The 26425-nt window shown below is 38.8% G+C and overlaps 2 protein-coding genes across 2 annotated transcripts in view; one reads left to right on the top strand and one right to left on the bottom strand.

Annotated features, from left to right (window-relative positions):
• Positions 1–26425, top strand: part of tdp1 (tyrosyl-DNA phosphodiesterase 1) — a 330936-nt gene that overhangs the window by 67173 nt on the left and 237338 nt on the right. The gene's annotated exons all lie outside the window — the stretch shown is intronic.
• The window catches only part of LOC140302211 (A disintegrin and metalloproteinase with thrombospondin motifs 7), a 116235-nt gene that overhangs the window by 22472 nt on the left and 67338 nt on the right, over positions 1–26425 (bottom strand). Inside the window, exons 12-23 of the mRNA XM_072381026.1 lie at positions 22425–22594; positions 22218–22351; positions 20787–20907; positions 19998–20242; positions 18502–18643; positions 12534–12660; positions 10601–10814; positions 7369–9111; positions 6863–7015; positions 6271–6444; positions 2069–2215; positions 37–199 (exon numbers count right to left, since the gene is read on the bottom strand). Coding sequence (XP_072237127.1) covers positions 37–199; positions 2069–2215; positions 6271–6444; positions 6863–7015; positions 7369–9111; positions 10601–10814; positions 12534–12660; positions 18502–18643; positions 19998–20242; positions 20787–20907; positions 22218–22351; positions 22425–22594 — 3533 coding nt within the window. The remainder of the gene's footprint in view (positions 1–36; positions 200–2068; positions 2216–6270; positions 6445–6862; positions 7016–7368; positions 9112–10600; positions 10815–12533; positions 12661–18501; positions 18644–19997; positions 20243–20786; positions 20908–22217; positions 22352–22424; positions 22595–26425) is intronic.

The raw sequence follows: 26425 nt of genomic DNA on the forward strand, positions 1-26425 counted from the left end.
TGAAAAAATGGTTTGTTTACATCCTGATTTACTCACCAGAGGGGTTGCTCTCACACTCTTGCAAATTACACTTTTGAGTCCCTTCAGGCTGCAGCTCATGGCCACACTGAGCTTGATCCACTTCTTCGCCTGTTTCAGTCTTTGTGTTGACACATTTGATGAGTCGATGCTTCACTCCGCTGCCGCAGGAAGCTGAACACTAACAAAGAGATATGTTTATGAACAGATGGGTTGTTTTTTCTTGAAATAGTCACATTATTACTTCATAATTTGATTATTACTTTTCTCTTCCAAACACCACTAGAAAAATATTAATTGTTATGAGACTCTTCTCTTGTTTTATCCTGTGAATATGATTGAGACTGATGGCAGGCTGACTCCAGTAGGCTCACTATGCAGTGAACTATATCTACTTGTCAAAGGTAGATGTAATTTCAGTTTTACTTTTACTTGTATTTACAAGCCCTATCCTTGAGTCGATTAAGTCATCTCCATGAAAACACCAGCTCTTTCATTTCAATTCAGCGTTATTTATATAGCAAAAGAGACAATAGAGCTCAGAGACGAAGCAGTAGAACAAGGAACATTTTCCTTTTTACAAGGAGAACATTATGAAAACAGAGATAGTCTGGTATAGGAAGGGAGTAGAAGTCATTCAATTCAAAATATGAGTGCCGAAACGTTGTAACACTGTAATTCATCAGTATTATCTAGCAGTCTCATTATTCCACCAACATCAATTTCTAAAACCCTCTGGTGTCATTTGCTGACAACTTCTCCAGGAAATGTTCAGTGTTTCTGGACCTGTGGTGCAGCCACTGCCGACAGATAACATATATCTAGGCAGAGACTCTGTTCAATTGTTTTAAAGAAGTTTTATTTAGCTAAGTAAATCCTAAAATAATCTCTCACGGTTAAAGTGTTCTTTTTGGTGTGTGTATTAGCCATCCATGTTTCTCAAACCACAAACTAAGGGTGCTCTCATCAAGATATTTGGGCAAAAATGAACAATATTTGGTTCTGGAAGGGGGAATGAGGAAATATTTCTCTGTGTAAACATAGCTATTGATGGACAACATGTGCATTTTACTACTCTCTCGTACCAGAACAGCCTGTGCTTTATTATTGGGAGCATTTTAGAATTTAAGAAATAAAGTTTTCTAGTATGATAAGTAATGAAATAAATAGTATATATCTAAACATACCAGATAATCAAATATAACAAAATTTAAATAAATGAATAACAAATAATGAAATAAGAATTAGAATAGAAGCTAAATGTGCACAACGATACTGAGACAAAGCTGCCCCCTTCGGGCTAGTTGTTCAAATCTCCTTGTTATGCACAGATGAAAGGTTTGTTAATAACTTGTTATTCCTCCTCTGCCTTTGGCATCAAAGTATTTCACCTGCTACTAACAGCAGTACTCCCTCCACTTTCTCCAGAAAATTAACTTTCCCGTCTGTCAGATATTCTGGGTAATTTCAGATGGATTAACGCTTCTGATTGACCTTCTCAGTGACCAAATAAGAAAACATATAGAAAAAATATAGTCCAATAATTATCGGTGGTCCATTGATCGGAGTATCCTTACTAAGAATGCATGAATGCATTAACAATGGAAATCAGAGAGCTTCCAGTTCTAAAATCTTGTTCCTTGACCATAGATATTACATATTCATATGCACGTTTCTGTTTATAGAGATTAAATTGAGCTTCTATTATACTTCCATTCAGTGTACTGAATCATATTGCAGGATTCAATTAGGTTTTTTTTTTTTGCTCGCAACTTCTCCTGAAGTGCATTGACTCTTGAAATGGATTCTGTCCGTTTTAAAAAACACTGTATGAATTACTTTCAGCTACTGGCATTAAAAATGAATAGATGGATGGACATAAATTCGAATACTTGCACAAAAGTTAATCATAATGACATCATAATCATAACAGAGACCATTTTGCACCTCTGGTAATAAAACCACATCAAGATCAACTCCTTGATAAGCATTTCTTCGTGAAATTGGTTTAGAAATACAATCAAGCATGGTTCATTATAGCATAGAGTACCTGTCCCCAAGATCCAGTCAGCCACTGAGCACAAGGCTGGCTGTTACATGACTGGATGTTGCTAGGCTGAAGCTCCCTGTCGCATCGATCCTCCTGTGGACAGGTGACGATCCGCTGCTGCTCACCTCCTCCACACACCTCGGAGCACTGAGCAACACATAAGATCAAACATGGAGTCCCGAGTTCATGGAGAACAGACATGAAACTAAATCTAAAAGATGATAAAGTAAAGACTCAGGTTGAACTCCATACTGAAATGGGAGACTCCATTTTCGGTGCCGTGAACAGAGAAATGAACATTCAACGGGCATAAAAGGTTTTTAATTAAGAACCCCAGATGAACTTTTTCTACTCATAGCACTGGTGATTCTAATTTAAAATAAGAGCAGCAACACAAAGAGGTGCGCTGCTTAAATCAACTTTAATGCAACACTTAATATGAATCCCATCCTGAAATAAAAAAAGCAGTTTGGTATTTCTGTGGGCTAAACTGTTTATTACCAAACATTTATCAGTGACAATATTAAGTAAAATTCACTTTAACGGTGTTATTTGAATGATTGTAATCAAACGTAGCAAATCGCAGCTCTGCCTTTACACGGTGGCTCTACAGGTGGGTCTGCAAGGGTCCCACTCGTAGAACCGCATCAGGTCACAAGTGCAATTTATTCATCACGCTGTTGATGCCTTCTCAGTTTGGTGTCTTAGTGATGGGGTCACAGTGATAGCAGCACACGAAACAAGCGCTCCTTCTTTAATTTCTTTACTTTAAAAAGTGTGCGACCATTTCATGTCAGAATGAGATGAGCCCGTGTGCTCATAATAAACTCGGGACTGTCGTATCACAGGAGTCCTCTGCTTGTTTCTTTGAAAAATAAACCGATAGTTCAAAGTGTGCAGCAAAGCGAGAGGACGACAAGCCACTTACCGGATGGACACAGGTACTTTAGATGATGAGTCAAGCAGTTTTAATGGTTCCTGTCGTTATGACTGAGACAGTCTCTAGAGACAGCACACACACACACAAACTCTCACTCCCTCCTGGTGTTTCATGGGAAGTCTGACAATGATTTAAAGAAAACAAACTTCAGGGCATATTTCCAATTTGCTGTGGTGCACCGCAGTAAAGAACTGTTACACTGTCACCAAAAATGGTCTCCCGGCAAAGACGGGGAAACTGGCAGTGATGCTGTTGCAAATGAATATCTAATTAAATGCAAAATTTGAGCATGAACTATTGTGACTATTGATTTTTTTGAAGACTCTAGCATAGACAATTCTTTACATGAGCTAAGAGATAAAAACAAAAAAAGTAAATAACGATGTCCTCATCCAAAACACTTCAGTGTAACAAGGATGTGCAGTCAAACGATTGCACAATCACATCTGAATTTATAAGGGTTAGCTGTCCAATAACAAGGCAGAATCGTCAACCAAAGAAACCTCTGACCACATTATTAAACTCCTCATGAAATTCAATAAGATTTGTGTGTTTTTAAATGGTGAAATGACCAAAAAGAAATTCTGATGATATATCTAAATTAAAGCTTGAGACAACCAATGCCCTAAAATTGTTGCTGACATTAAACGGTGTATGAGCATTTAAGTTCATGAAATGCTTCCTCAAAACTGAAAACTTTATGAGATGATGGGTAACAGTGGGTAGTGCCAGACCAGCCCACAGAAATTGACCAATCACAGCGGACTGGAATTTTGCAGGGGAAGGTTGACCGAAGCTTCCGTTTAACAGGAAATATGTTATCATGCAGAAGCAAATAGCACAAAGTAAGGCATTTCATGACCATCAATATCTCTGAGGATACTACAGAAATCTTTTTTTCTTTTCATATGGGAATGTTTTTATAATGATCAAACTGTGACTCAGCAATTGGCTGAATTGGATAATAAATCACTTCTGACAGCTCAATCCTATTTGTTAGACTGACACAGAAACAGATTCCTCTGAAATGCCACTAATAGCTAAGTTTAAACATTTGCGGGAAGCTCTGACTCTAAAAACTGCTTATTTTTCCCTCCAAACCAAACAGCAGCAAAATTACATTACAGTTTTTGTGACAAATACAATAAGTTTGATTCCTGACTGCTTTTTGATTTTCACATGCACTACTAAAATGACCGCGGTGGGGAGAGGGGGGGGGGCATCTACCAAGAAAGACAGGAAGGAGCCAAATGTCATATTTGCTGAAATAAAAACTGGGATTCAATTAAGAGACTTCTAATAATGGCTGTGTTGTCATTGACAGAAAGAAAATAAAAAAAGACAGACCAGGCATGGAGGATGGAGAGAAAAGATAAATGCTTGCTTGTCACTGTGTGCATGCCAGAGCAAAAATATTTAATTCTCATGTTTTATCTCCTCTAAACATCATGATCTAACCACACTGTTTGTTGTACTGGATTTAGCTTTAAGCAGAGTGATATATTTGATACATTTTTCTGAACCTTTTGGATCAGTCAGGTCATTTTTACATTGACAGTTCTTGCTTTCAGCAGAGTCTCTATCCAATTAAATTGAGAGAGGATTTTGATTTGATACACTGCTCAAAGTTGTAAGTGCAGCAGCTTAATATAATAGCTTTTACACCGCATTTCTGCACATATTCCTGTTACATTTACTGACTACAACCTGAGTGTTTTATATATAGGAAGTACATTTCTTTTCAGATGGATACATTTCATTGCAGCAATGGGAGACAAATTCCAGTTTTCCCATCCTGTTTTATGGAATATGCACATGGATATTGCAACAACTGACTGTGACTAATAACAAAATAGGAGAAGAATATTAAGAAGCTGTTCTGCCTGTTGAGTAGTCAGTTTGGTGGAAGATCTTGTTAAAAGACATATAAGCCACTAACTCTGCATGTTACACAGCTCTTCCTCATTTAATTTCCTATATCATTTCAGACATATAAAAATGATCTCAATTAGTTTTTTTTATACCTAGCCATTTTACCTTTAATTTTGTCCTGTTCAGAAATAATACAAATCCCATTTTCGAAAATGTAATAGAAACCTAAGTCGTTTTTTTTCCGTTGAACCTTTAATTAGCAGACACAAGGCCAAATAAATTATTTATATTATATTATATTGTTCTCACTGATGACCTCTACTGTATTTAGAAATAATTAAACAGATTAGACATTTGATGCTAGCAACAACCTAAAAAAAGTTAAGAAATATGTTTACCCTTGTGCTACAATAACTTTCCTTATAATTACACTTTTTAATCGTTTGAGAATTGAGACTAATTGTTGCAGTTTTTCAGAGGAATGATAACCAATTGTTGCTGAATACAAGGTTTTAGTTGCTCTCCACTGTATGGTTGTTGACCCCTCTTTATGCTGTTCCATATATTTTCACTAGGAGAAAGATCTGGACTGCAGACTTGCCAGTCAAGCTCGCACATTCTGTGTATATGAAGTCAAGCTGTTGGAAGTTGTGCAGAATGAGGCCTGACAGGAGGAGAGAAATTACCATGAGGTGGGTCATCACTTTCATGGAAGCATATGTTTCTCAAAAATTCTAATATACCTCTACATTAATAGTACTCTCACACATATGCCAATCGTCCATGTCACAGACAGTGATACACCTTTATATCATCATAGATGCTGGCTCTTGTATCTTACACTTATACCAGTGTGATTTGTCTTCCTCATCTTTGGCTAACAGAACCAGACGTCAGTTTTTGCCAAAGGCAGTTGAAACGTGAACTCTGTTCTGAACTTGCGTCCAGAGAACTACGCTGTGCAGAATTAATACATGGCTTCCATCCATTCATAACACAGTTTCAGGTTACATTTCTGGATGCAGCGGTGGACCTCACCTATCAATATAAGCTGTCATTATGCACGGTTATAGCTGCTGGCGGCTGGAATAACCTCCTGTACCGTTCTGTGTTTCAGCAGAGCTGAAAAAGCCTCTGACTAAACACACTTTAAACACCATGTTAAGTTTAGGATGGACTCCAGAGCAGTTCCCAGCACAGATCCACTCTTAGTGACAAGGGTTTTCCTAAGTACAACTGAGCCCATGAGGCTATACTGAAGTTTCACATTCAGTGCCACCGGACGGCTAGAGTTTTTAATTTGTCTGTATATTCTAAATCGATCAGTGAAGATGAAAAATTTTCCCAACCTGCCTGAAAATAAAATTTGTAGTCTCTTTACATTACTCACCAGACCCCATGAGGAAATGTACCATCTGAGGCATGGTTCAAGGTTGCATGGCATTTGTGTTAATGGCCTGGAGGACATGGCCCGGCAGTGGAAAGGTCGAAGAGGTCGTTGGTCCCTCAGATCAAAACACTGGACGTCTCGTAATTTAATGCCACCTTCACAATTCTTAGAGCACTGGAAAAGATGAGACATGATTTTATATGAGACCAGCATCTGCTGCAGCTTGCAGGTTTCTGCGAGTCTAATGCTACTGGAAATGCTGTGATGTTTTAATGAGGTTTGTCACTCATCAAGGAGGCCAGACTGATATGAATTCCAATAAGGTGGTGGTTGAATAGCGAAACGTCCCAACAGCAGTCCCAGCTGCCCCTGACTTCGTACATCTGAAGAACCTATGATCTTAATGATTATAATCCTATTCAGAACAAGAAAATCCAGGACAATCCAGGACAGCTCTTACATAAGAAGCAAGTCTTTCAATTTTACCAACTCAGTTTCTTTTTTAACCACCTCACAGCTCGAGAACAGTTTATCCTTGTCCGACACATTGATTTTGATAGTATAACAATAATTCAACAAGTAGCAGTCCCACCTTAGTCCATTCCCCAACTTTCCAGGTTGAGCAGGGCCGCAGGTAACATTGTCGGGCTGGGGGAGGCCTCTTGGACTGATCACAGTCAGACTCTGATCCAGAACTACATGTCAGCATCCTCCAGGTAGCACCCAGGCCGCAGCTGGTTGAGCACTGCCCACAAATATAGTAACAGGTAAGAACGCCACTACAAGGACTGAAAACCAAAGAAGCGTAAGTGACATATCAATGAGGTGTCAGCTCTCACCCCTTGATTTACACTTTGCAGTTTCAAGTTTGAATGCACAAACAGCCTCACTTTAAAGCTCACTTTAAAAGAATATAAATCATGATAAAATGCAGACACAATTTGTTGGCATCATGGTATGGCTTTAATATGCAAATGTATGCCGTGCATTAGCTCTGAGTCAAATTCCATCTCCAAGGTTTTCTGGTTACTCAATGCTGTGCCTGAAAAAAAAAAAAGAAAGAAAGAAAGAATGCATGAATTGTTGCACAATACTTACAGCACTCCAGTTACTGGATATCCAGTAGGCCACTCCACTGACATGTGTGGAGGTTGAAGTTTGGACAGATGTTGGGACAGGACGTGGCCGCAGACTTGGAGGACGGGTTGGGGGAATGGGAACAGCAGGTGTTGGTGAATCCACGTATTGTGCTGGTGTTGTGTTGAGCTGAGGGGTGTCTCGTGTGCTTGCTGGAAACTGGTCAGGATGACTGTTAGCGCTGCTCCTCATCAGTGGGTTAATTAATATTTCATTGCTGTCAAAATCAGTTGAATCAAGAGACAAGGGCTCAAATGTGGAGTACGTTCCAGTTGATTCAGCAAAGACAGGTTGTGTAGGCATCTGTTCCACTGTTGCTGTTAGGAAATTAGCTGAAGTGGCTCTCTTAAGTTTTGTAGGAGGTATAATATCTGTTCCAGTTAAGGATATGGAACCATCAGATGCCTTTTGGTTACCTGAGATAAGGAGAAAGGGAATGGGAAGAGGAGTGGATTTCTCAAAGGGAGGAAGTGGTGTTTTGCTGAGGTCATGGTTGGTATCCCATGAGTCACTGGTTTTATGTACTGTGCTGAAATGATTCCGATCCATGTCCAAGTTCTCCATTCTGAAAGTGACTGGAAAATTTGTGGACTGCGTGGCTGTTTGAGGTATTTCTGAAGTAGTTTCATCAAGATGGACTTCAGTCTTAACCTGATTTTCAGTTTCTGGCATGAGAGAGCCTAAAGGTTCTGGACTCCCTAAATCTTCTTGTTCTGTCAAAGCATACTCATGACCCATCTCCTTAGCACTCACTGTTGTAGTGATATCTGTGGTTTGATGTGTGGAAGTGAGAGCAGTAATCGTCTGAGTCACAGTGAAACTCTCAGGCTGATTTTCCTCTTGACTGAAAACTTCATAGGTACTTTCAGCCTCCTCCCCAAACTGCCTCCATTTTTCAACCTCTGCAGGCTGCTTTGTAGTGAAAGGCAAACTTGGCACAGTGCTAATGTTTTCAGGCCACTGCAGGCTTTTATCCACTTTCACTGTTTGTAAATGCTGGGTTGAAGATGATAGTGGTGGCTGAGTAGCAGATACAGGCAAGAGATAATCCTCAGAGAGCAAGTCAGACAAATCTTCAGAGGTCGCATGCTTAGAGCTGGCTTTTATATACAGTGCTTTTGTGCTCTGTGGCTCTCCTGTTTTCAGAGTATAGACCTTTGTAAGTGTAAGAGCAGTTGGAGCAGCTGTGGGAGCAGTTGTAGTTTCCAAGCGATAATAATCTTTAACACTGCTGGTTGGCTTGGCCTCCTGTGGAGAGCTGAAATCGCCGTCCTCTTCATCACTCTCAAAGTCATCAGACAAGTCTTCATGAAAGTTGATGAAGTTATAGTCATAGTAAAAATCATCAACTTGAACACGGTTTTCTCGAGAGCGTTCAATATTTTCAATGTTATTGTGGTAGTGAAAATCTAAGTCAACAATGCCATTAAGGTCATCTGGATTTCTTTGCTGGGCTCTGGTGGAGCTGTATTTAGGGGGAGGTTTCACCTCAGGAATGGGGTTGATTTCATTGAGCACTTCTTTGCTGGACCAGCCACTGCCAGACAATTCAGGGCCTCCAAAATTATCCACAACCTGAGGGCAGTCCTGAGTATGGCAGGATGTGACAGCTAAAGGTCTCTTTTGGGGGTCACAGTCAATACCGGTGTTTCTGGAGCAGGTTACGTTACGGTGACGAACTCCGCTTCCACAAGACACTGAACACTGCACGACAGAATAAACAGAGCCATGGCGATTAGTAGCGTTTCCACATAATCCTGTAAATGTACAAAACAAAAGCAAAAAAACAAACAAACAAAAAAAATTGCAGTATATGATAAAAATACCTTTACACAAGTAAAGACTAAAAAGCTCAATAGGAAGAATGTGTCACTCAAATGCAGATACAGAAATATAAAGTTTGTAATGTTGGCAAAAACACAAAAGACCTCATCTCCTTCTGGAAGTCATATACAGGCTGATAAGATTGACAAATATTATGTCCTCTTCTTTTTAAGATGATGAACTATTTAGGCAACTGACTAAAGAACTGGTATCACATATTTTTACTAATGATGAATACTGCTTGGTTTGTAAGAATTCTCAATCAAGAAAATAAGCAGCAGATAAATCCAATAGGAATATAATCTTTAGCTGCAGTCTAAATAGTTTTTTTTTAAAAACCAAACCTGACAAGCCAGAGATGGATCTGACTGTGAACCAGAGGACACTAAGCTTAACCAGACAGCATTAATCTGTCATTTACATGGACGTCTTCCCCCCAAAAATATGTGCATTTTAATTGTCCTTTTTACTCTAGTTGGGACTGTAATTTACAAAAATAAGATCATACCGTTTTGAAGAAAATTATGCGTTAGTCACTGAGACCATACAGAACTATTAACAGAAAAATTAACAGCTATCCAGGCATATCTACTTGTAAATATTTTCTGATTAGCAGCAGCAACAACTCAGGTGGTCGAGGTGGTTATTCACTAATAGAGTTTGATCTCTGGTCCTTCCACACGGTGAAGAGTCTTTTTTTATGAAATATTGAGACTCAAGCTGCCCTCATGGGAACTCTCCCACCACAGGTGCATGAAGGGATAACACTATGCATTGTAGAACCTGGCAAAGATTAAAAGCTGTGCAGAATATCAACCATCTGCCAAACAAGATGGTCCACATTTCCAAAGGTCTAGTTAAGTACATCAATCACTGTCTCTACTCCCAACATTTTCATATTGTAGGTTGTAAATCTTGTAAAATATTTTTTGACATTTTTTGACAATTCATTTTGAAGCTGTCCTCAAGATCAACATTCTATTTTAACATGCAGCCAAGTCTGGAAAAACATGGACATGTGACCTCTGTGGTAACTGTTGTGGTCAAAGCCCTGAAGAACTGATGTAACACGCAAACAAAAAGCACTCAGCAGTATCACAAATAATCTGTGAATATAACAGAGGGTAACAAGTGAATCGTGTGGACCGACAATCAATATATTCCTGTATTTTTGAAAGGCAATTTTGAAAATGTGACACATGCTCCGAAAATGAAGAAATGTAATGCAAATGAAATTTGGAGATCAAAACAAAGACACTCCTTTTCACAAAAATGTTAAAATAGCTTTGATTATTTCTGGTTCCATGCAGCACAGTTTTCATTCTCATTTCCTTTTGAGGCAGAATAATAACAGACAAACAATACTCACCACTGACCAGCTGCCAGTGGTCCAGTTAGCTGGACAGGGGATGTGAGTGTTGCAGGAGGATATGGACTCAGGCTTGGGGTTGAGCTCACACTCACTGGGCTCCAGAGCTTTCTGCTCCTCTGTACTCATGGCCTGGATGCACAGAACCGTCCTTCTAGCTAGGCCCAAGCTCCCGCAGCTTGCTGAGCATTTCTGCCAATCTCCAACCCACCATCTGCACACAGAGACACAAAAGATTCAAAGATTTCCAATGTAATTGTACGCCTGAGATGAAAAATGCCAGTGTAATACATCTGCGCAAATGTAGATGTCTCACAAATGTAGCTGTTATAAAGGTTCACTGAGTATGATTTTATTGTCTTCTACATAAAATTACCATCCTGTTCCTTTGGGGTATTAACGAAATTGCTGGTCAATAAAAATGTCTCCAGTTTTGCTCATTCAAAGATATTACCTCAAATCCTAGTTGGTTGATGATAGAGTAAATTGATCCCAGGAAAAAAAAAGAAAGAAATAAAACAACACAAAGACACTACTATCATGATGGTCATTGTGTATGGCAGTAATGGAAAAAGATAGTGGAACAGATTCAGATCTCGTCCAAAAAGGTTTCTCCTCCACTGAGGTAGCATACATTAGTAATACATTTCTTTCAAAGCTCTGCTCTATTGAAAGGTTCATGTCAAAAACTAAACAACAACCATTTGAAAGAATAAACTTAATGCTCAACTTTGGCAAAGCATCCACCCATCCATTTTCTATACCTGATTAATCCAACTCAGGGTCGCTGGGGGGCAGAAGCCTATACAAGCTGTCATTAGGAGAGAGGCAGGGAACACCCTGGACAGGTCACCAGTCCATGACAGGGCCACACAATTTTGGCAAAGCAGTCTCACAATTCTTAGTTTACAGCTAAATAAACTGTGCAGCTACTTATTACCCACCACACAAAAACTAAACAAAAAATCTGTTACTAACTGCACTGCTGATTTCTAACTGTGGAAATGATCTGATCCTCCAGTAAAGACACATTGTTGGTGATGAGGTTTTGCTTGGACACTTGCATATAAAAGTGTGCACGCAGTGACTTCCTGTGTCTAAAAGCGAACTGTCCTTGACTCCAACTGATCACCTCCGCAAACAAAAATGAAAAATATGCTTAAAAGATAAAACTTTACAAACTTTAAAAGAAATGTGAAAACTTCCATTGTGAGGCTTCTACATGAAACTTTCATCCTTGTGGAGTCACAGGCTGTTGGTACTACTCATGACATCAAAAACAATCATGCCAGATTATTTACAAATCATGTGAAGAACTTTCAACGACACAAATATGCTCTTTTTGTTTTTAATTATGACATCCAAAGACAAGGTGGACAGTGTTTCAATATTATTTCTGTTGGTGAACTTATAGCATCCATAACAACTGAAGTGGTGCTGATTCACATGCCGAGAATTTAAGTTCCAAGAGGAAATTGAGTTTTTGAGTACTGATTCCACCACAAGTTAACATGCTACACTTTGAAGTAAAGGAAAATGATCTCACGAGTGGCGGCTCTTTGATCTCAGCAACCTGGCAGCTGTGTCCTCTCTTCAATAAAAAAAATAACCTGAGTCTGATGTGAGAATGTTATGCTTTCAAAATAACCATGATCTGCTTTAAGGAGTGTGAAAAACAGTTGAAAGAAACAGCAAAGTGTGTCACTCTTCTTCTTAAAATCTCCATAACACTGACAATTCTGCAACAAAAATAGAGTGACCCCAGCAGTTATATAACTTTGGATTTGGTGTTTTAGCTTGTTTGCTTGCATTCACACTGAAACGTATAAGGCATTTGACTCTGGAAGGGACAAAAACCAAGTGTCTCTTTGAATATGTGTCTGTGAAAAATGCTGGGGTGGTTTGGTAAATAATGTCTGGAAAGCAGACTCACATGGCTGGACATGGATCCTTGTTACAGCTGGTTTGGTTATCGTCAGGTCGGGTGAAGGGGTCACAAAAGTGCTCATCAGCTATCCCAGTTGTCTTTTCCACACAGTGAACAATCTGCCTCTGAACACCTGGAATACGAGACAAAAGAGCAAAATACCTTTATGACTCCTAATAGGTCACTTTTGTGTCACAATCAGCAATTAAAGAGCCACAAGAACTTATGTAAGTAACATGTTGTAAAAACAAGAAACCAGCCGACTGTTACATTATATTACTTAAGGGCAATTTAATGCACATTTTGCTTGTTAACTCTGTGTAATCCTGTTAACTGAAGTAAACAAAACTCAAACTAAAATGTCCTTCTTTCCCTTCCTTTACCCTTCCAAAAGAAAAAATACAACAGGTTACATGAAATTTCGCCTGATATTTCTAGCAAAATCAATCTGATAGACAAACATCCCTGATCACACAACTTTGCTGAGGTGAAAAAGAATAATCTTAATGTACGGCTACTTGGCCAGTAACATATTTCAGTAACTATCACACCTGAGAGTAACATGGAGGTTTCAAACAGTATTACACACAGCAGTACATCTAAGGACTCTTCCCCTAAGGCAGCGACAGGTTTATTTCAGACTCCCTCCTCACCATCATTCCTTTCATCGTCCTGAGGGAACTTTCCCTCTGTTGAAGCAGAACCCCCCCCCCCACCTCCCCAGTTCCAAACCTGCTCAGGGTCACAATGCAATGTCTGATAGTTAATTTACATCTTCACAAACATCTCTTAGAGGTCAAGACAGCTACCTTAGATTAGAAGCCAGATGGAGACTTGATCCTTAAAAGGTAAGAAAGAGAAAAAAGGTGGGAATATTGGAAAACACCCCTGGTGGTGTTTTTTTTTTTTGGTGGTGTTTTTGGCTACATATACAAAACAGATTATGTTCTGTGATCTTGCCCTGTGGTAGACATTTTGGTCTGATGCATTCTGAGCCTGGGTTAAATGGGGACACTCAGTTTTGCGAGGGCGCTTGCCTTGCGGTAAGAAAAAAAAAATCCTCAACTCACGTAAGGAAAAGCTATTTTCTCTGCAGTAATAATAAAAATGGCAACAAAAAAGAGTATCACAAATTAGGTTTGAAAATACATACTCCGCTTGTTTGAACTCGTGCAATTTATTATGCTCACAGGAAATATGCCCACAAAGGCTGGTCTCTTTTCTACAGGGACTTCTCACTCTGTCAGTGCTGCTGCTGTGATGCTCCATTATCACAAACAACTCTCCAATGCTACTATGAAAACATCTGCTGTCATTATGACATTTGCAGGGATAAACTTCCCCTCCAAATTTCTGAGACCCACTCAGACTAGACAGGCCACACAAAAAATATTTCCGCCAACATACCCAGATGTTTATCAGGAAGTAGATACAGATCTAAACCATACTCCCACATTCTGCATGGCAAGGAAGGGAGAGGAAAAGGAAACATTTTTTTTCATATAGCCATAGATGGCAAGATAAAGACAAAAAGTACTGTAAAATTTACCAGAAAAGCCTGGGGTGCAAACAACTTCATAGCGAGATTAACATCCGAGTCAACTCTCTGAGGCCTCAAAATTAAAACATCACTCACAAAAGAGTTTTACATGTGCTTTTGGGTCCTAATTAACGCACAAATTAATTTATTTTACTGCACGAGCCACTATGGCATGAAAAAGGTTTAGGATAATCCTTAAACAAATGGGACACAGGCTGTGAGAGTACATTATGAGCAGTATTATGTAAAACCACATTAAATATGATACTGATGAAATAATCTCATAATAACATTACAATATACTTAATATACTATTATAATTAAGGTTACAACTTAGGTAGTGCAAAAGTCACCTAAGAGAGAAACGAATCCTGATATTTCTTACTCTGAGGGAACATGAATTAATACACAGCATAGGTTTCTGTTTCTGTGCAGCTTGATTAAATTAAACTCCCTGCGGTGGTGAGAGGGACATGGAATTAATACTATTGGATAAATTCTGTTATTCTATGTACAATAATACACAGCAGGGTGACAGGAGCAACAAAGTCAAAATCAAAGATTCCAGTACACTTTGTGCAGCTTGTTGCCTTTGTAAAATATGACATGATCAGATTTGACATGGCTGAATTGCAAAAGTTGTTGTCCTTGAAAGTGCTTTGAAAACAGAGTCCTGAATAGTTTTCTATCCAATGGAATACAGCTTTCAAAATGGGTTTGTTGTTCAGTCTTTGGACATGTCCTAAAATATATCCGTCAGAACAAAACCTTTCATTGAAATCCATTCATTCTCAGAAGAATGAAGAATTGAGCTAGAAGATCCACCAGACCAATCTGAGAATCAGCTCTTTCTTTAGATCAGAGAAAACCAAAAACAAATCAGCTAATGTCATAAAAGCTTATCAATGTTTTATTAAAGATACTGTACCAATGAAATATGGCTTGTTCAACCTGATTATGTTGTTGTTCTTAAAGAAAATGTAGGGTTCTTTAAACAAAAAACAAAATGAAAGTGCTACAAAAGAAACCCTAAATACGTCTCATCAGTGAAGCTAATTTTTGTAACGTGCAAAGGATGTGGTGAATATAAAAAAAGATTTGTTGGAAGCTGAAAAATACAATCCAACTGTTTAAATCATTACATTTTAGTGTATATTTAATGCTGTCTCATTCTTTTCATTACAGATTAATTACAAATACTCTGGCTGCATAATTATTCCTTTTCATTCACACCTCTATGTAATTCTAAGACTACACCTCTCAGTCTCACGTTTGTTTAGGTTTTCAGAAACAGAAGAGGGGCCAAATCGAGTCAGCTTGTTTATGCCTGCATTTCAATAAATGAATAAAACATAAAAGAATATCAAGGATAAAACAACAAGGAGCAGAAAAAAAGGACAAACTCTCCATCAGGTTTCAAAGTAAAGGGGAGAAAAGTTGTCTCCTCATGGGGGGGTGGTGGTGGTAAACTACCTCAGAGGTTTGCAGCCATTACTGAGAAGGCACAGCCTGCTGTGAGCTTTAATCTCGATCCCCACACAGCCAAAAGGTCAAATTCATCTGTCCATGAGGGCTGTAGAGGTATAAAAGCTTTGAGAACTAAGATAACACAAACCAAGTGGAAACCTAGGTTGGGGAGATCTGAACCCAACTTGAAAGTTCCTCGAATAGCTGCTCGAGGCTGTTAAAGGTGGTCTCTTCCCATAGACCCATAGACTGTTAAAATGCCCAACTTCCCAGCAAAATAAGCATGTTTAAGGCAAGGTGCCGAAAAATGGTTTTGGAGCTAATTTCTGCTTCCATTATGACTTCCCAGAGGTTGAATGTTTTTTCAAATTCAGTAATTCATTCCATTTAATATACTTAAAGTGCATGGCCAAGCTGTGTGACAGGTGCATGCCGCCAGCCATCGGTTAGGTTTCACCGCAGCTAATTCAAGTCACTGACCCAGATGTGTCTGCTGCATTGGTGGTTTCGGTCCCTTCTGGAATTTTATATATTTCATTATTTTTCTCCAAAAACTGGCTTGCAGGGAGAATAACTGTAAAGTTTGTGCTCCAGTTTTTCTGCTGACTAAAAAGATCCGACTTAAAAATAAACAATAACACCGTAAAGACAGTCAAGCGGCATGAACTCCTTTTAATAAAACAAGATTTGGATCCTTGAATGTCACAGAACCCAAAAATCAAGACACTTAGAAGGATGCAATGTCATTTCTAAAATATGATTTACTCCACAACATAATGGTAGACTCCTCTACATCAAGTCTCAGCAAAATCATGAGAAACTAAAGGAGTGGCTGCAGTGCTATGATGTACTTGAAAACTATTAATATACAGAAGTGAAGGTCAGGGTGCATGTGCAAGAATAAATGGGCATTTGAGAAACTTTCATCTACACTAAACTCCTCAATGAATGAATAGCATACAATTTTTAAAGTTTTTTGTGCATTTCTGACTGCAGGGTAGGTCAAGGAGGTAAACCAACCAATGTACGAAAGATACAGCCATGTGAAAAACAAAGTTCAAAGTCTTTCAGCTCTAAGGTTTTACATATCAGTCGTCCTTTTCATTTTAAAATATAATTACTATAACCTCAGGCGAACAACAACTCAAGACATATTACATTGTTTATTTAACAAGAACTAAGCCAAAATGTAGAAGCAGAATGTGTAAAAAACTAATTTCTTGTTCACTTAGGGAATTAGCAGGGTAAGTAGCTAATCAAATCCACTTGAATTATTGATCCTCCGCAGGTGTGCACCTCCAGAAGTTTGCTGCATTCAGGTGTGTGCTAACGTAATGCCAAGAAGGAAAGACGTCATCAATTATCTTATACAAGCATTTGTTGCTGCCCGTGCATCTGGGAAGGCTTATAAGGCCATTTCCAAACCATTTGGAGTCAATGATTCTACAGTGAGAAAGATTATCCACAAGTGGAAAATATTCAAGCCAGCTAACAAGTCCTCCCATGAGTGGATGTCCAAGCAAGTTTACCTCAATGTCCGACTGTGCAAAGCTGAAATCCCTGCTAAAAACTCAGCTAAAACAGGTTTCACTTAGCATGTTAAATATCAAAGCCTACAATCTCTAAAAGAACATGGCAGCACAGCTTAGGTTTACAAAGTTGCATCTGTTCATCAGTTCATCTGAGGTTGAATTTACCTATGTTTAAGACATGGTAAAAAACATTTTTTTCTTCAGTGTCCTGATCATAAAACCTGAAAGATGAGATGAAAGAAAATGCTTTTCCCCCATGTCTGTAAAGATCTTTTCATCCAACATTGTCAGTCAAGCATTATTATAGAGATTTATATAAGACAGTTCAAGGATTCAACCTTAGCTGTGGAGATAGTAAATTACAGGAAAATAAGTAGGAAATAGGAAACTAAACAATAAGCTAACATGTTTCAACACATTTGCACTTTAAAGTTAACTTCAGCAGTTATAACTCACTTTTGCTCTGTGGTATGTAAGAAAAAGGAAGCGCTTTAGTCACATAGAGTGCTCAACTTAACTAACTACTGTTGCACTGGAAGCAGGGACTAAAGGGATATCTCATTTTGAGCTACGGGAAAGCTATGGCAACTTATTCTAACTGATACTAATTAGATGACATTGATGTTAGCGCATTACATCAATCTGTAAGGCAAAACGGAGAAGGAACTCTTCTTCAGAGGGCTGAGAATGTCAGGTCAGGATGTGATCTGACTGTAAGACCAGCACATCAACAGCCACACGTTGAGAAACATTGCTGTACTGTGCCTGCAGTGCATTAACTCCTCATTACAAAGCTGAATGTACTTTTGGGGAGTCAGTGGTGCTAAAGCCATTAGTAACGGTCTACAGTGATGTGGGAAATTATACAGTCAAATGAGTCATCCATCATATTGCCAACAAGCAGGAGAGTCCATGCGTGGTGTACACAGATAGAACGGTACACAATAACAAATGAATGGTCTTTCGGAAGAATGGTTTTACATCCTTCCAGGGGAGTTACGGATAGTCAGCAGTGCTTGACAACCAAACATCTTACTGGGACACTTGTTAGGTTTTCCTTTAATTTGACCCTTGTCTGTATAATATTTTGATTATAATTCAAGTGCATTTCTATCACAAAACTACCGTATTTATGTCATATGTGATATAACATCAACTGGTTTTCACAAAAAGACCAAAATCTTGATCTCATTTTGGTGAAACTCCCATGATGTTGCAAATCTCCATCCTTGCAGAGTGCAGCTGTATCATATGATGGTTTTCATTTTAGTTGCCATAAAAATAGGACTTAGTGTGCATCAGTAAAGACTTCCCAATGAAAACACAACTCAGGCCATGGGCTACTCTGAATATAGTCACAGTCTCACTTCTGAGATTCTGTGATGTGCAAACAACTTAAGAACATGAGGCCTATCAGCCTGACTGTTTCTCTTACCTGCTCCACAGGTAACACTGCATTCAGTCCATGAGCCATATTTCCAAAAGAAAAGTGCTGTCAGGATGCCGCTGCCTTCTGAAACGTTTTGACTGATGGTGTACTCATACCGCACTCCTGGATTGGTCTCCTGAAAAAGAAGCTGTAACAAAAAAAGACATCCTCTTGCTAATTTACTGTTTGTTGTTTGCTAAAATACCAGAAGAAGACATTGAGAGAGATCAATAATGCCGTTATGCATGCCACGGAGTAATGGGCTGAGATTTCTCTTTCTGTTTTAATGTGTAACCTTATTGACATTTTGTGTATTTCTCCAACACATTTCGTCACAGGTCTTGTTTCAGTGTCAGGAAGGTGGATTATAATAACTACACAAGCTTGCAGAATAGGTGCTGCCCTGAGGTTTGGGTTTGACAGGCTGTCAATCTGATGATATGACATCTTAAAATGACCCTAACCAAAAGGGACTAGCTGGCCACACAGCCCAAACAAGAACAAATTGCATTTTGCAAGTACAAATCAGAAAACAGCTACTCCATTCTTTGAGCTCACAGATAACGCCCAGGTGACGCATAATTCAAAGCTTTAGCACTCTGACTCCTCAAGTCTTTAATCAGCAGCTCCTAGAGTAGAAGACGATAGCAAAGCATTTTCAGGTTGACATTTACTCAGCTTGTAATGTAATTAAGAAGTAGCAGTTAATAAGAACAGTGGCAGTTAATTTGAGGTCTTGAAGACCGAGAACTTTCAGAGAGAACTGCTTGTACACTATTATTGGCAGAAAGGCAAATTAAAACCCTTGCTTGACTGAAAAAGAGCATTGGCGGGATTTAGCAGAAGTCTGAAGCAGGCGTGCACTGTTCTGCTGCATAATTCTGACATTCATGGGAGCATGAAGGAAAAGAAACCATGCAACCTCACGATAAAATTCAGGGTTTAAAGTTTGTAAATGAATATTTAAAAGAGCCGTATGCATTTTGGAAACATGTCTTGTGGTATGATGCAGTTATTTAAAGACTACCATGTTCTGGAAGGAAACTACAGCATCTGAAGCTGAAGATAAAAGACAAAGGCTTGTACAGCACAGTAACAGAACACCAAGAAATTCACAACAGACAGTTTTTGCCACGGCTCTCCTGGTATCCTGACTTCAACATAATTGCAAAAAAACAAACAAAAAAAACCACATATGCAACAGATTTAAAGGTGGCAGTGTGTGCCAGGCAGCCACAAGTCTTTTTCAAGCAAAAGCTTATACTTGTCAAAGGGCTGCTACTGTTAAAGATGAAAATAGCTTTATGCCTTTTGGAAATCTGTTTAGATTTTTATACGTCACTTTGTCTTTGCAGCACATTCCTTCCACATATTCACGTTTTTGCTTGTTTTTGCCTTTTCTTTATGATTACGCCTTTATATTTACAGAAATTCACTTTCAGTTCAGCAATGACAGGCATCACGAAGGAATAAATGTTTTCAAAACACCTTCTCCGTCATACCTGAATCCACAGCGGTTCCATTGTGGGTCCAGGAGAAGTCAGGTTTTCCAGTTGTCCTGTCCTCTCATAGGTGAATACTGCTCCAGCTGCCTTGTATTCTCCATTCCACTGGATTGTCCAGCCTCCATTCAGAAAATACTTGTTGGGGTTGTCGCTTCGTAGCGCCAAGAAATTCCCAGCTTCAGCCACCTCCTCTATCAGGATGTCCCAGGCTCCCACTGGGATCAATCCAATGTCTACATAGCCTAAAAGATATAACATATGAGCCAGGTGAAACAGAAATGGAAGGCATCCTGATGTACAATGAACAAACTGTGAAGAAAACAGAGGAGACAGTTGAGGCCGTCAAGAAAAAGTGAGAAAAAAAAGCTGTTTTGTATAAACTTTAAAAGATGTTTAAGTTGGAATTCACATCTGAAAATCCCAGTTTTTTTTTCTGTAATAAATTACATCATATATAATCAAAACAATGACATTCAAAAACAGAAACGGCTAAACATACTTTAGTGCTATTTCATTAAAAAAAAAACACCTGCACCATATACAGCTAAACTAAAACGAGTAATAAACCACACATAGATATAGTCACATATAGATTTTGTGTGGAACTGTGCACCTTTTTTGTGTTTGCTCTCTACTAAGATGAGTAATCAGATTCTTTATGACTAATTTCAAATTTATCATTTTTCTCAGCAGGGGACTGGCATCTTTGCTGCAACAAAAGCATTTGATAAAGGGATTATTTTACTGTGAAAAGACCTAATATTAAACTGAAATTAGTAAACATACCAAGTCCTTCACTCTCTTCAAATGTTCTCCTCACAGTTGTACAGGTGGAGCCGTTACCATTACAGACTCCGCAGCGATCCTCAATGGCTCTGGAGTCAATCATATAGTCACATCCTATATTCTGCAACACACAAAAGCCCAAAAGCATGTCATCATAACAGGAACTAGGTTGACATTTGTGCCCTAAGGCCCTTATCATTTCCCTCTTGAAAGGCAAAGGAATAAGCCCTTGCAACAGATCATTTCTTTTGCACATAACCTAAAGTGAAACTGACAAAATCTAACAGCCTGTCTCGTATACCTTTGAGGCCACATGGCAGGTGAGGCAAATGAAATCTGCAGTGATCTGGAATATTGTTCTGTGGTACTGTATCATTTTTCTCTCAACCACTGCTACACTGCTCTGAGCTGAGGCAGATAAAGGCACAATATATAATCACCAAAAAGTTAATTCAAGAAAATGTATTTATATAAAAATAAAATTGTATTCGGAGCAGAATATGCTTAAAGTTTTTATGCAGAACATTGTGGATTATCATGTAATCAAATTAGAATTATAGCTGCATTATTGTGTATAATTTACTGCATCAATCCATTAATTTTCTTTACAAGGGTGGCTGGTGCTTATCCCAGTTGGTATTGGGCAAAGGGGCAGTGTACACCCTGTCCAGGACAAGGTGTTTATATCAGTAAAGTCATATTTGAACTTGGAACACCATATCCTAATTTTGAGTTTGTTGCAAAGTGATAAGTAACTAAAGTTACCGAATAAAAAAAGCACCATAAATTAAATAATCTTTCTGAAAACAGTGGAGTTATAAGTGTAAAGTAACTTAAAAGTGAGTACCTAAAAATGATATCTAAGAACATTACTCGACTGAGTTAAACTGCTCGATCACACGAGTGCTGACCATTTCAAAATTAAAAAACAGGGGGGGTGTGTGTACTGATTTGGCCTTTAATGTAACAATGGCTCTTCCATTACACACAACTGGGCAGGTAAGACCACAAACATAGTTGCGACTGACAAAAAATGTCACAAAATGTCATAAAGTCAGAGCCCACAGTCTGTGACGGTTGTCCACTCGGTACACAAACCATGTCTGTATCAGCGGCTGGCATTTCAGCCCAAGGTGATAGCAGCCTGCTTGTGCTCTCTCCTATCTGAAAAGATAACAGCACCACATTTTTCTATCAACATGCTTATTGTCAGGCAGAATGTCAAATGTACAACACCAGCCTACAAAGGTAACAAGATGGGGATTAACTCCAAGGACTGTGTGAATAACTGAGCAACACATGAAATGAAGTGGAACAGAAACACACAAATGGCACGATAACAACTCCAAAAGAGAAGTTGTCGGGAAACTGAAGAAGTAACACAAACTGTGGAGACTGGAACATGCAGAGCGGAGTGTGCAGTATTGATACCTGACAGATGCCATTGATGCACATATCTCTGCTTTTATTGCCTTCATAACACGGTGTTCCATCAATGACTGCGTCTCGCATCTTCTCAGAAAAATTTTCATTCAGTGGACGACAGTGCAGCTCACAGGGGTTGACTAAGTGGAAAAAGGTGGAAAATTGATAACTGTGAAGCAGAAACCAAAACAAACAAAGGCAAAAAAAGCTCACCTCTGTTGATGACTGCCTCCCACTTGTAGAACTTGTCCTTGTACGGCAGGCTGTTAAAGTAACTACACTGGATGTCTCTGAAGGAGGGCAGATTACTGGGACAAGGTGTGATGTTACAGATCCTGTGCCGCCGTCTTTCTCCCAGACAGTACTTCCCTCTGTACTTTGGACTGTAGGATAGTCAAAGTTCTGAAAGTTATTTCAGGGCTGCCAAATGATGTCCACATTAAAAATACTATAATAATAATAAAAAGGTACATGCCAATTATGTCTGGATGAATCAAAAAACAAATACAAGGACATACTTGTCTCAGTTAAACATGGCATACATGTACGGTCAAATGTACAATCCCCAGCAAAAAATATAATCAGAAAAAAATGGATTTATCACTTTCTGAGGATGTTCATTTAGGAGATAAAGAACAATTCACAGATATGAACCAAAAAACTTCCCAACTAAACATGACTTTGTAAAACGTACTTAAAAAAGGCTTTTTTAAAGACTAAGTAGCAGAAAAATGATGGAATCTGCATTTTTAAAACATATACTTTTTTATTTTTATGTACATGTGACATTATTGTGGTTATGAACTTGTGTTTCCCCTGTTCCAACAGGTACCCCCAGCTGGTCGAGGCGGATGGCCACCCTTCCTGAGTCTGGTTCTGCCAGAGGTTTCTTCCTGATAAAAGGGAGTCGTTCCTTTCCACAGTCGCCTCAGGCACGCTCAGGACGGGAGATTGGACTGAAGACAAGTTTCGGTGCAATCTGTTGGTTTCCTTAGCTAGGATATTATTTTTTTTAATTGGCTCTATATGAATGAATTGGATTATGATTAAAATTAATTGAATTCCAATTGGCTTGAATTGGACTATATTATTTAAGTGCCTTGAGATGACAATTGTTGTAATTTGGCGCTATATAAATAAAATTGAATTGAATTGAATTGAATTGAATTGAATTGAATATACAACACACTAATTATTTTTAAGAGAGAGCGCATAAAGAGGCGCTAATGAGCTGGTAGACCTGCCTGATTGGCAGGAAACTTAGCATCACTAAGAGAGCTGTCAGCTCAAACAGTGGAATAAACTTTATAGCAGTTGACGGATAAGCTTAGAGGCATGGAGCCATGTCACGGACCTTTTATTTGTAAAGGCAGACAGAGACATCAATGCAAAGGCAAAGGCAGAAGTATTTCAGTGCTTTTTAGCAACAGAAGGTGTAATCCTGAACATATCACTGTGAAGGAGAACTGCAACATTGAGGGTGTTTACAAGAAGGGACGGAGCAGATTGTTCTTAACAAAACCTAAGTCCTTCAATGTTAGCAGCAAGATGTTTCTAATCTTAAGTATGTGGTGGAGGGTGTTCTGATGGGACAGCAGTGTAAGAGCCAGAGACTCAAATTAACTGAATACACTGAAAGAAAGCCGGCTCTGTGTTGGGGATTGCTCTGGAGCCCCCCGAAGAATGCTGAACACAGTGGATAATACTGCCCACCCTAAACATAACATGGTGAGTGTGTTCAGCCAGAGGCTTCTTCAGCTCTGCTGCAACCCAGAATGGAACAGGGGGGGACTACTGCCTGCAGCAATAACCATGAATAATAACCGCTTATAATGAATAATGAAAACATTAAAGGAGAACTCCGGTATTTTTAAACCTGGACCTTATTTCTGACATGAAATACGTTCATCTACTCACCGAGAACAGTTTGGTGAAAGTCGGCGTCCTTCGGAAGATATTTAGATTCCTCGAGATCCATATAACGGAGTGAACGGGGCTTAGACGATGCAGCCTCTAAATAAGGCATTATCTGTCTTTATTTCACCAATACTTTAAGACGAATGAATGAACGCGTACTATTGCACTGTTACTTCATAGATGCAATGTTGTTGTTATTGGCGACTATCGAGGGGCTAGGTCTAGGTTTAAAAATAACGGAGTTCCCCTTTAATATCAATATTTCCTTTTGGAATAGAAAAAGTATTTTTTCCATTTCATGTAATTTCATCCTACACCAGCCCAATTCTCACTGATGTGGAGGAAACTAAATAAGTTACACAACAATTCTTACTATTCTTTCGCTGTCACTTTGTTCATTGCTGTCTCGTGGTGGTTGGACATAAAGATTTCCTTTTTTGTGAATATTGGCATGAAAGCCTTGAGTTCTCCTGAGTCAGTGAGTTATTGATTAAACTGCTTTAACTTGTTACTTGGTTTTAAATAATATATCAAAGTAGCAATGGAGCGCATGGAATCAGTAAATGAATAAAAAAAAATTGACTGGGCTTGACCACTTTATTCTAACATAACAGACCTCTGTTGTCTTTCGAAGTGATATCAGAAGCATCTGAACTTATAGACTTAATGTAGAACTTACCTGTGCACCTTGTTTGTGTTTGTTCTCTTAGCAGTCAGAGCCTTTATAACTAATTTCAAGCTGGTCATTTTTTCCAGCAGGGGACTGGGTTATTTACTGCTTAAAAGGAAAAAAACGCATTTTTTGAAAACATTACTTTACTCTACACGCAGCTGTCAATGTGCTTGTTTAATAATTTAATTTCTAATGACATTTCAAGGAAATTCTTTGACTTATAATTGGATGTTTTCTTGGAAACTTGACATTCCACAGTAATTACCAAACTAGTCAACACCTCTGTCTTTACCTTGAAAAAGTGTGCTCTTTTTTCACTTGGAAAATCTCTCTTAATTTCACATCTGTGGCCGCATTACCCTCCAACAACTCTATTTTTATTCTTTTTACACCTGAACTTTTGAGATCTGCCTTGCATCTTAATACTTTCTCTTACTGCATTTTAAAACATTAAGTGCTGAACGAATGTGATTCAGAAGAGCTTGTGAAGCTGGACTGTGTGGGCGACAATTGTATTGATAATTGGGAGGGGAAAACTGCTACAGGTGGTAGCACTGATCTTATCTAATGCCTCGAGGGCCGCTGTCCTGCTGGTTTTAGATGTTTCCCTGCTTCAACGCACCTGATTCAGATTAAATGGATTTCTTCAAAAGATTGTTAAGTTCTGCAAAAGCCTGCTAATGATGCATTGATCTGAATCTGGTGTGTTGAAGCAGGGAAGCATCTAAATCCTGCAGGACAACGGACCTTGAGGACTGGATGTGGACATCAGTGGTGTAGGAGCTGTCCTAAGTGACTGAAATTACCTGGACATATCAGACCAGCATCCAGGATAAGAGCTGGTCAAAGGGTTTGGTCAAACAGTATAAAAAATGACCTCACATTGTCTTTTCCTAAGCTCTTTTCCCTCACCTCGTGAAAAACGTAATGGGGTTCAGGAAAGATGGTCAGAAACATTCGCAAGGACCTCGCTGCAATCAGAATCTGACCACAAAGCGGTGATGTGGGTTTGCAGCCCTGCAACTTCAAATGTTCAGTAAATCTTTTACAACAAGTGCTTTAGATACTTCATCTGTTGCAATCTTATCGCATTGTTATATTAAGTGTATGTCATACATATCATATTAGAGATAACGTAGAATGTTATTTTATGATCAAAGTTCATAACTGACAAATAAAATAAATAAAATATTGTGTTGTCACAGGCTGCTCATACTCAACGTCCTGTCCTCATATTTATCATCATGAATTACAGTTAGTATGACTGGATTAATGTAATTGAGCGCCACTATAAAATCTGCGGCCACAAGAAAAAGTGGGACTGAGTTATCTCCTTTCTCTCATAAAGGACGGTCCAGTGTATTATAGTCAAAATGAGATAATTAAGGAAGTATTGTTGGCCCTTTCCCTTGTAATTAGAGAATTCTAACAGCTCTTATCTTGGCTGCTAATCAGATACTTCCGGATAATTTCACGTAGTTAAGAAGGTTCCTGGGCAAAATTGACATGACACAAATTCTCCAAATGCTAAGGAAAGGAGGTCCAGTGATTTCTTTTAGATCTCTTTTAGTATAGGATATGCTGTACCCTTTATGAAAAAAAGGATATAATTCCTTGCAGCCAC

The sequence above is a fragment of the Leuresthes tenuis genome, unplaced genomic scaffold (genome assembly GCF_036924035.1).
Source record: "Leuresthes tenuis unplaced genomic scaffold, fLeuTen1.0.hap1 SCAF_2, whole genome shotgun sequence".
Lineage (NCBI taxonomy): Eukaryota > Metazoa > Chordata > Actinopteri > Atheriniformes > Atherinopsidae > Leuresthes > Leuresthes tenuis.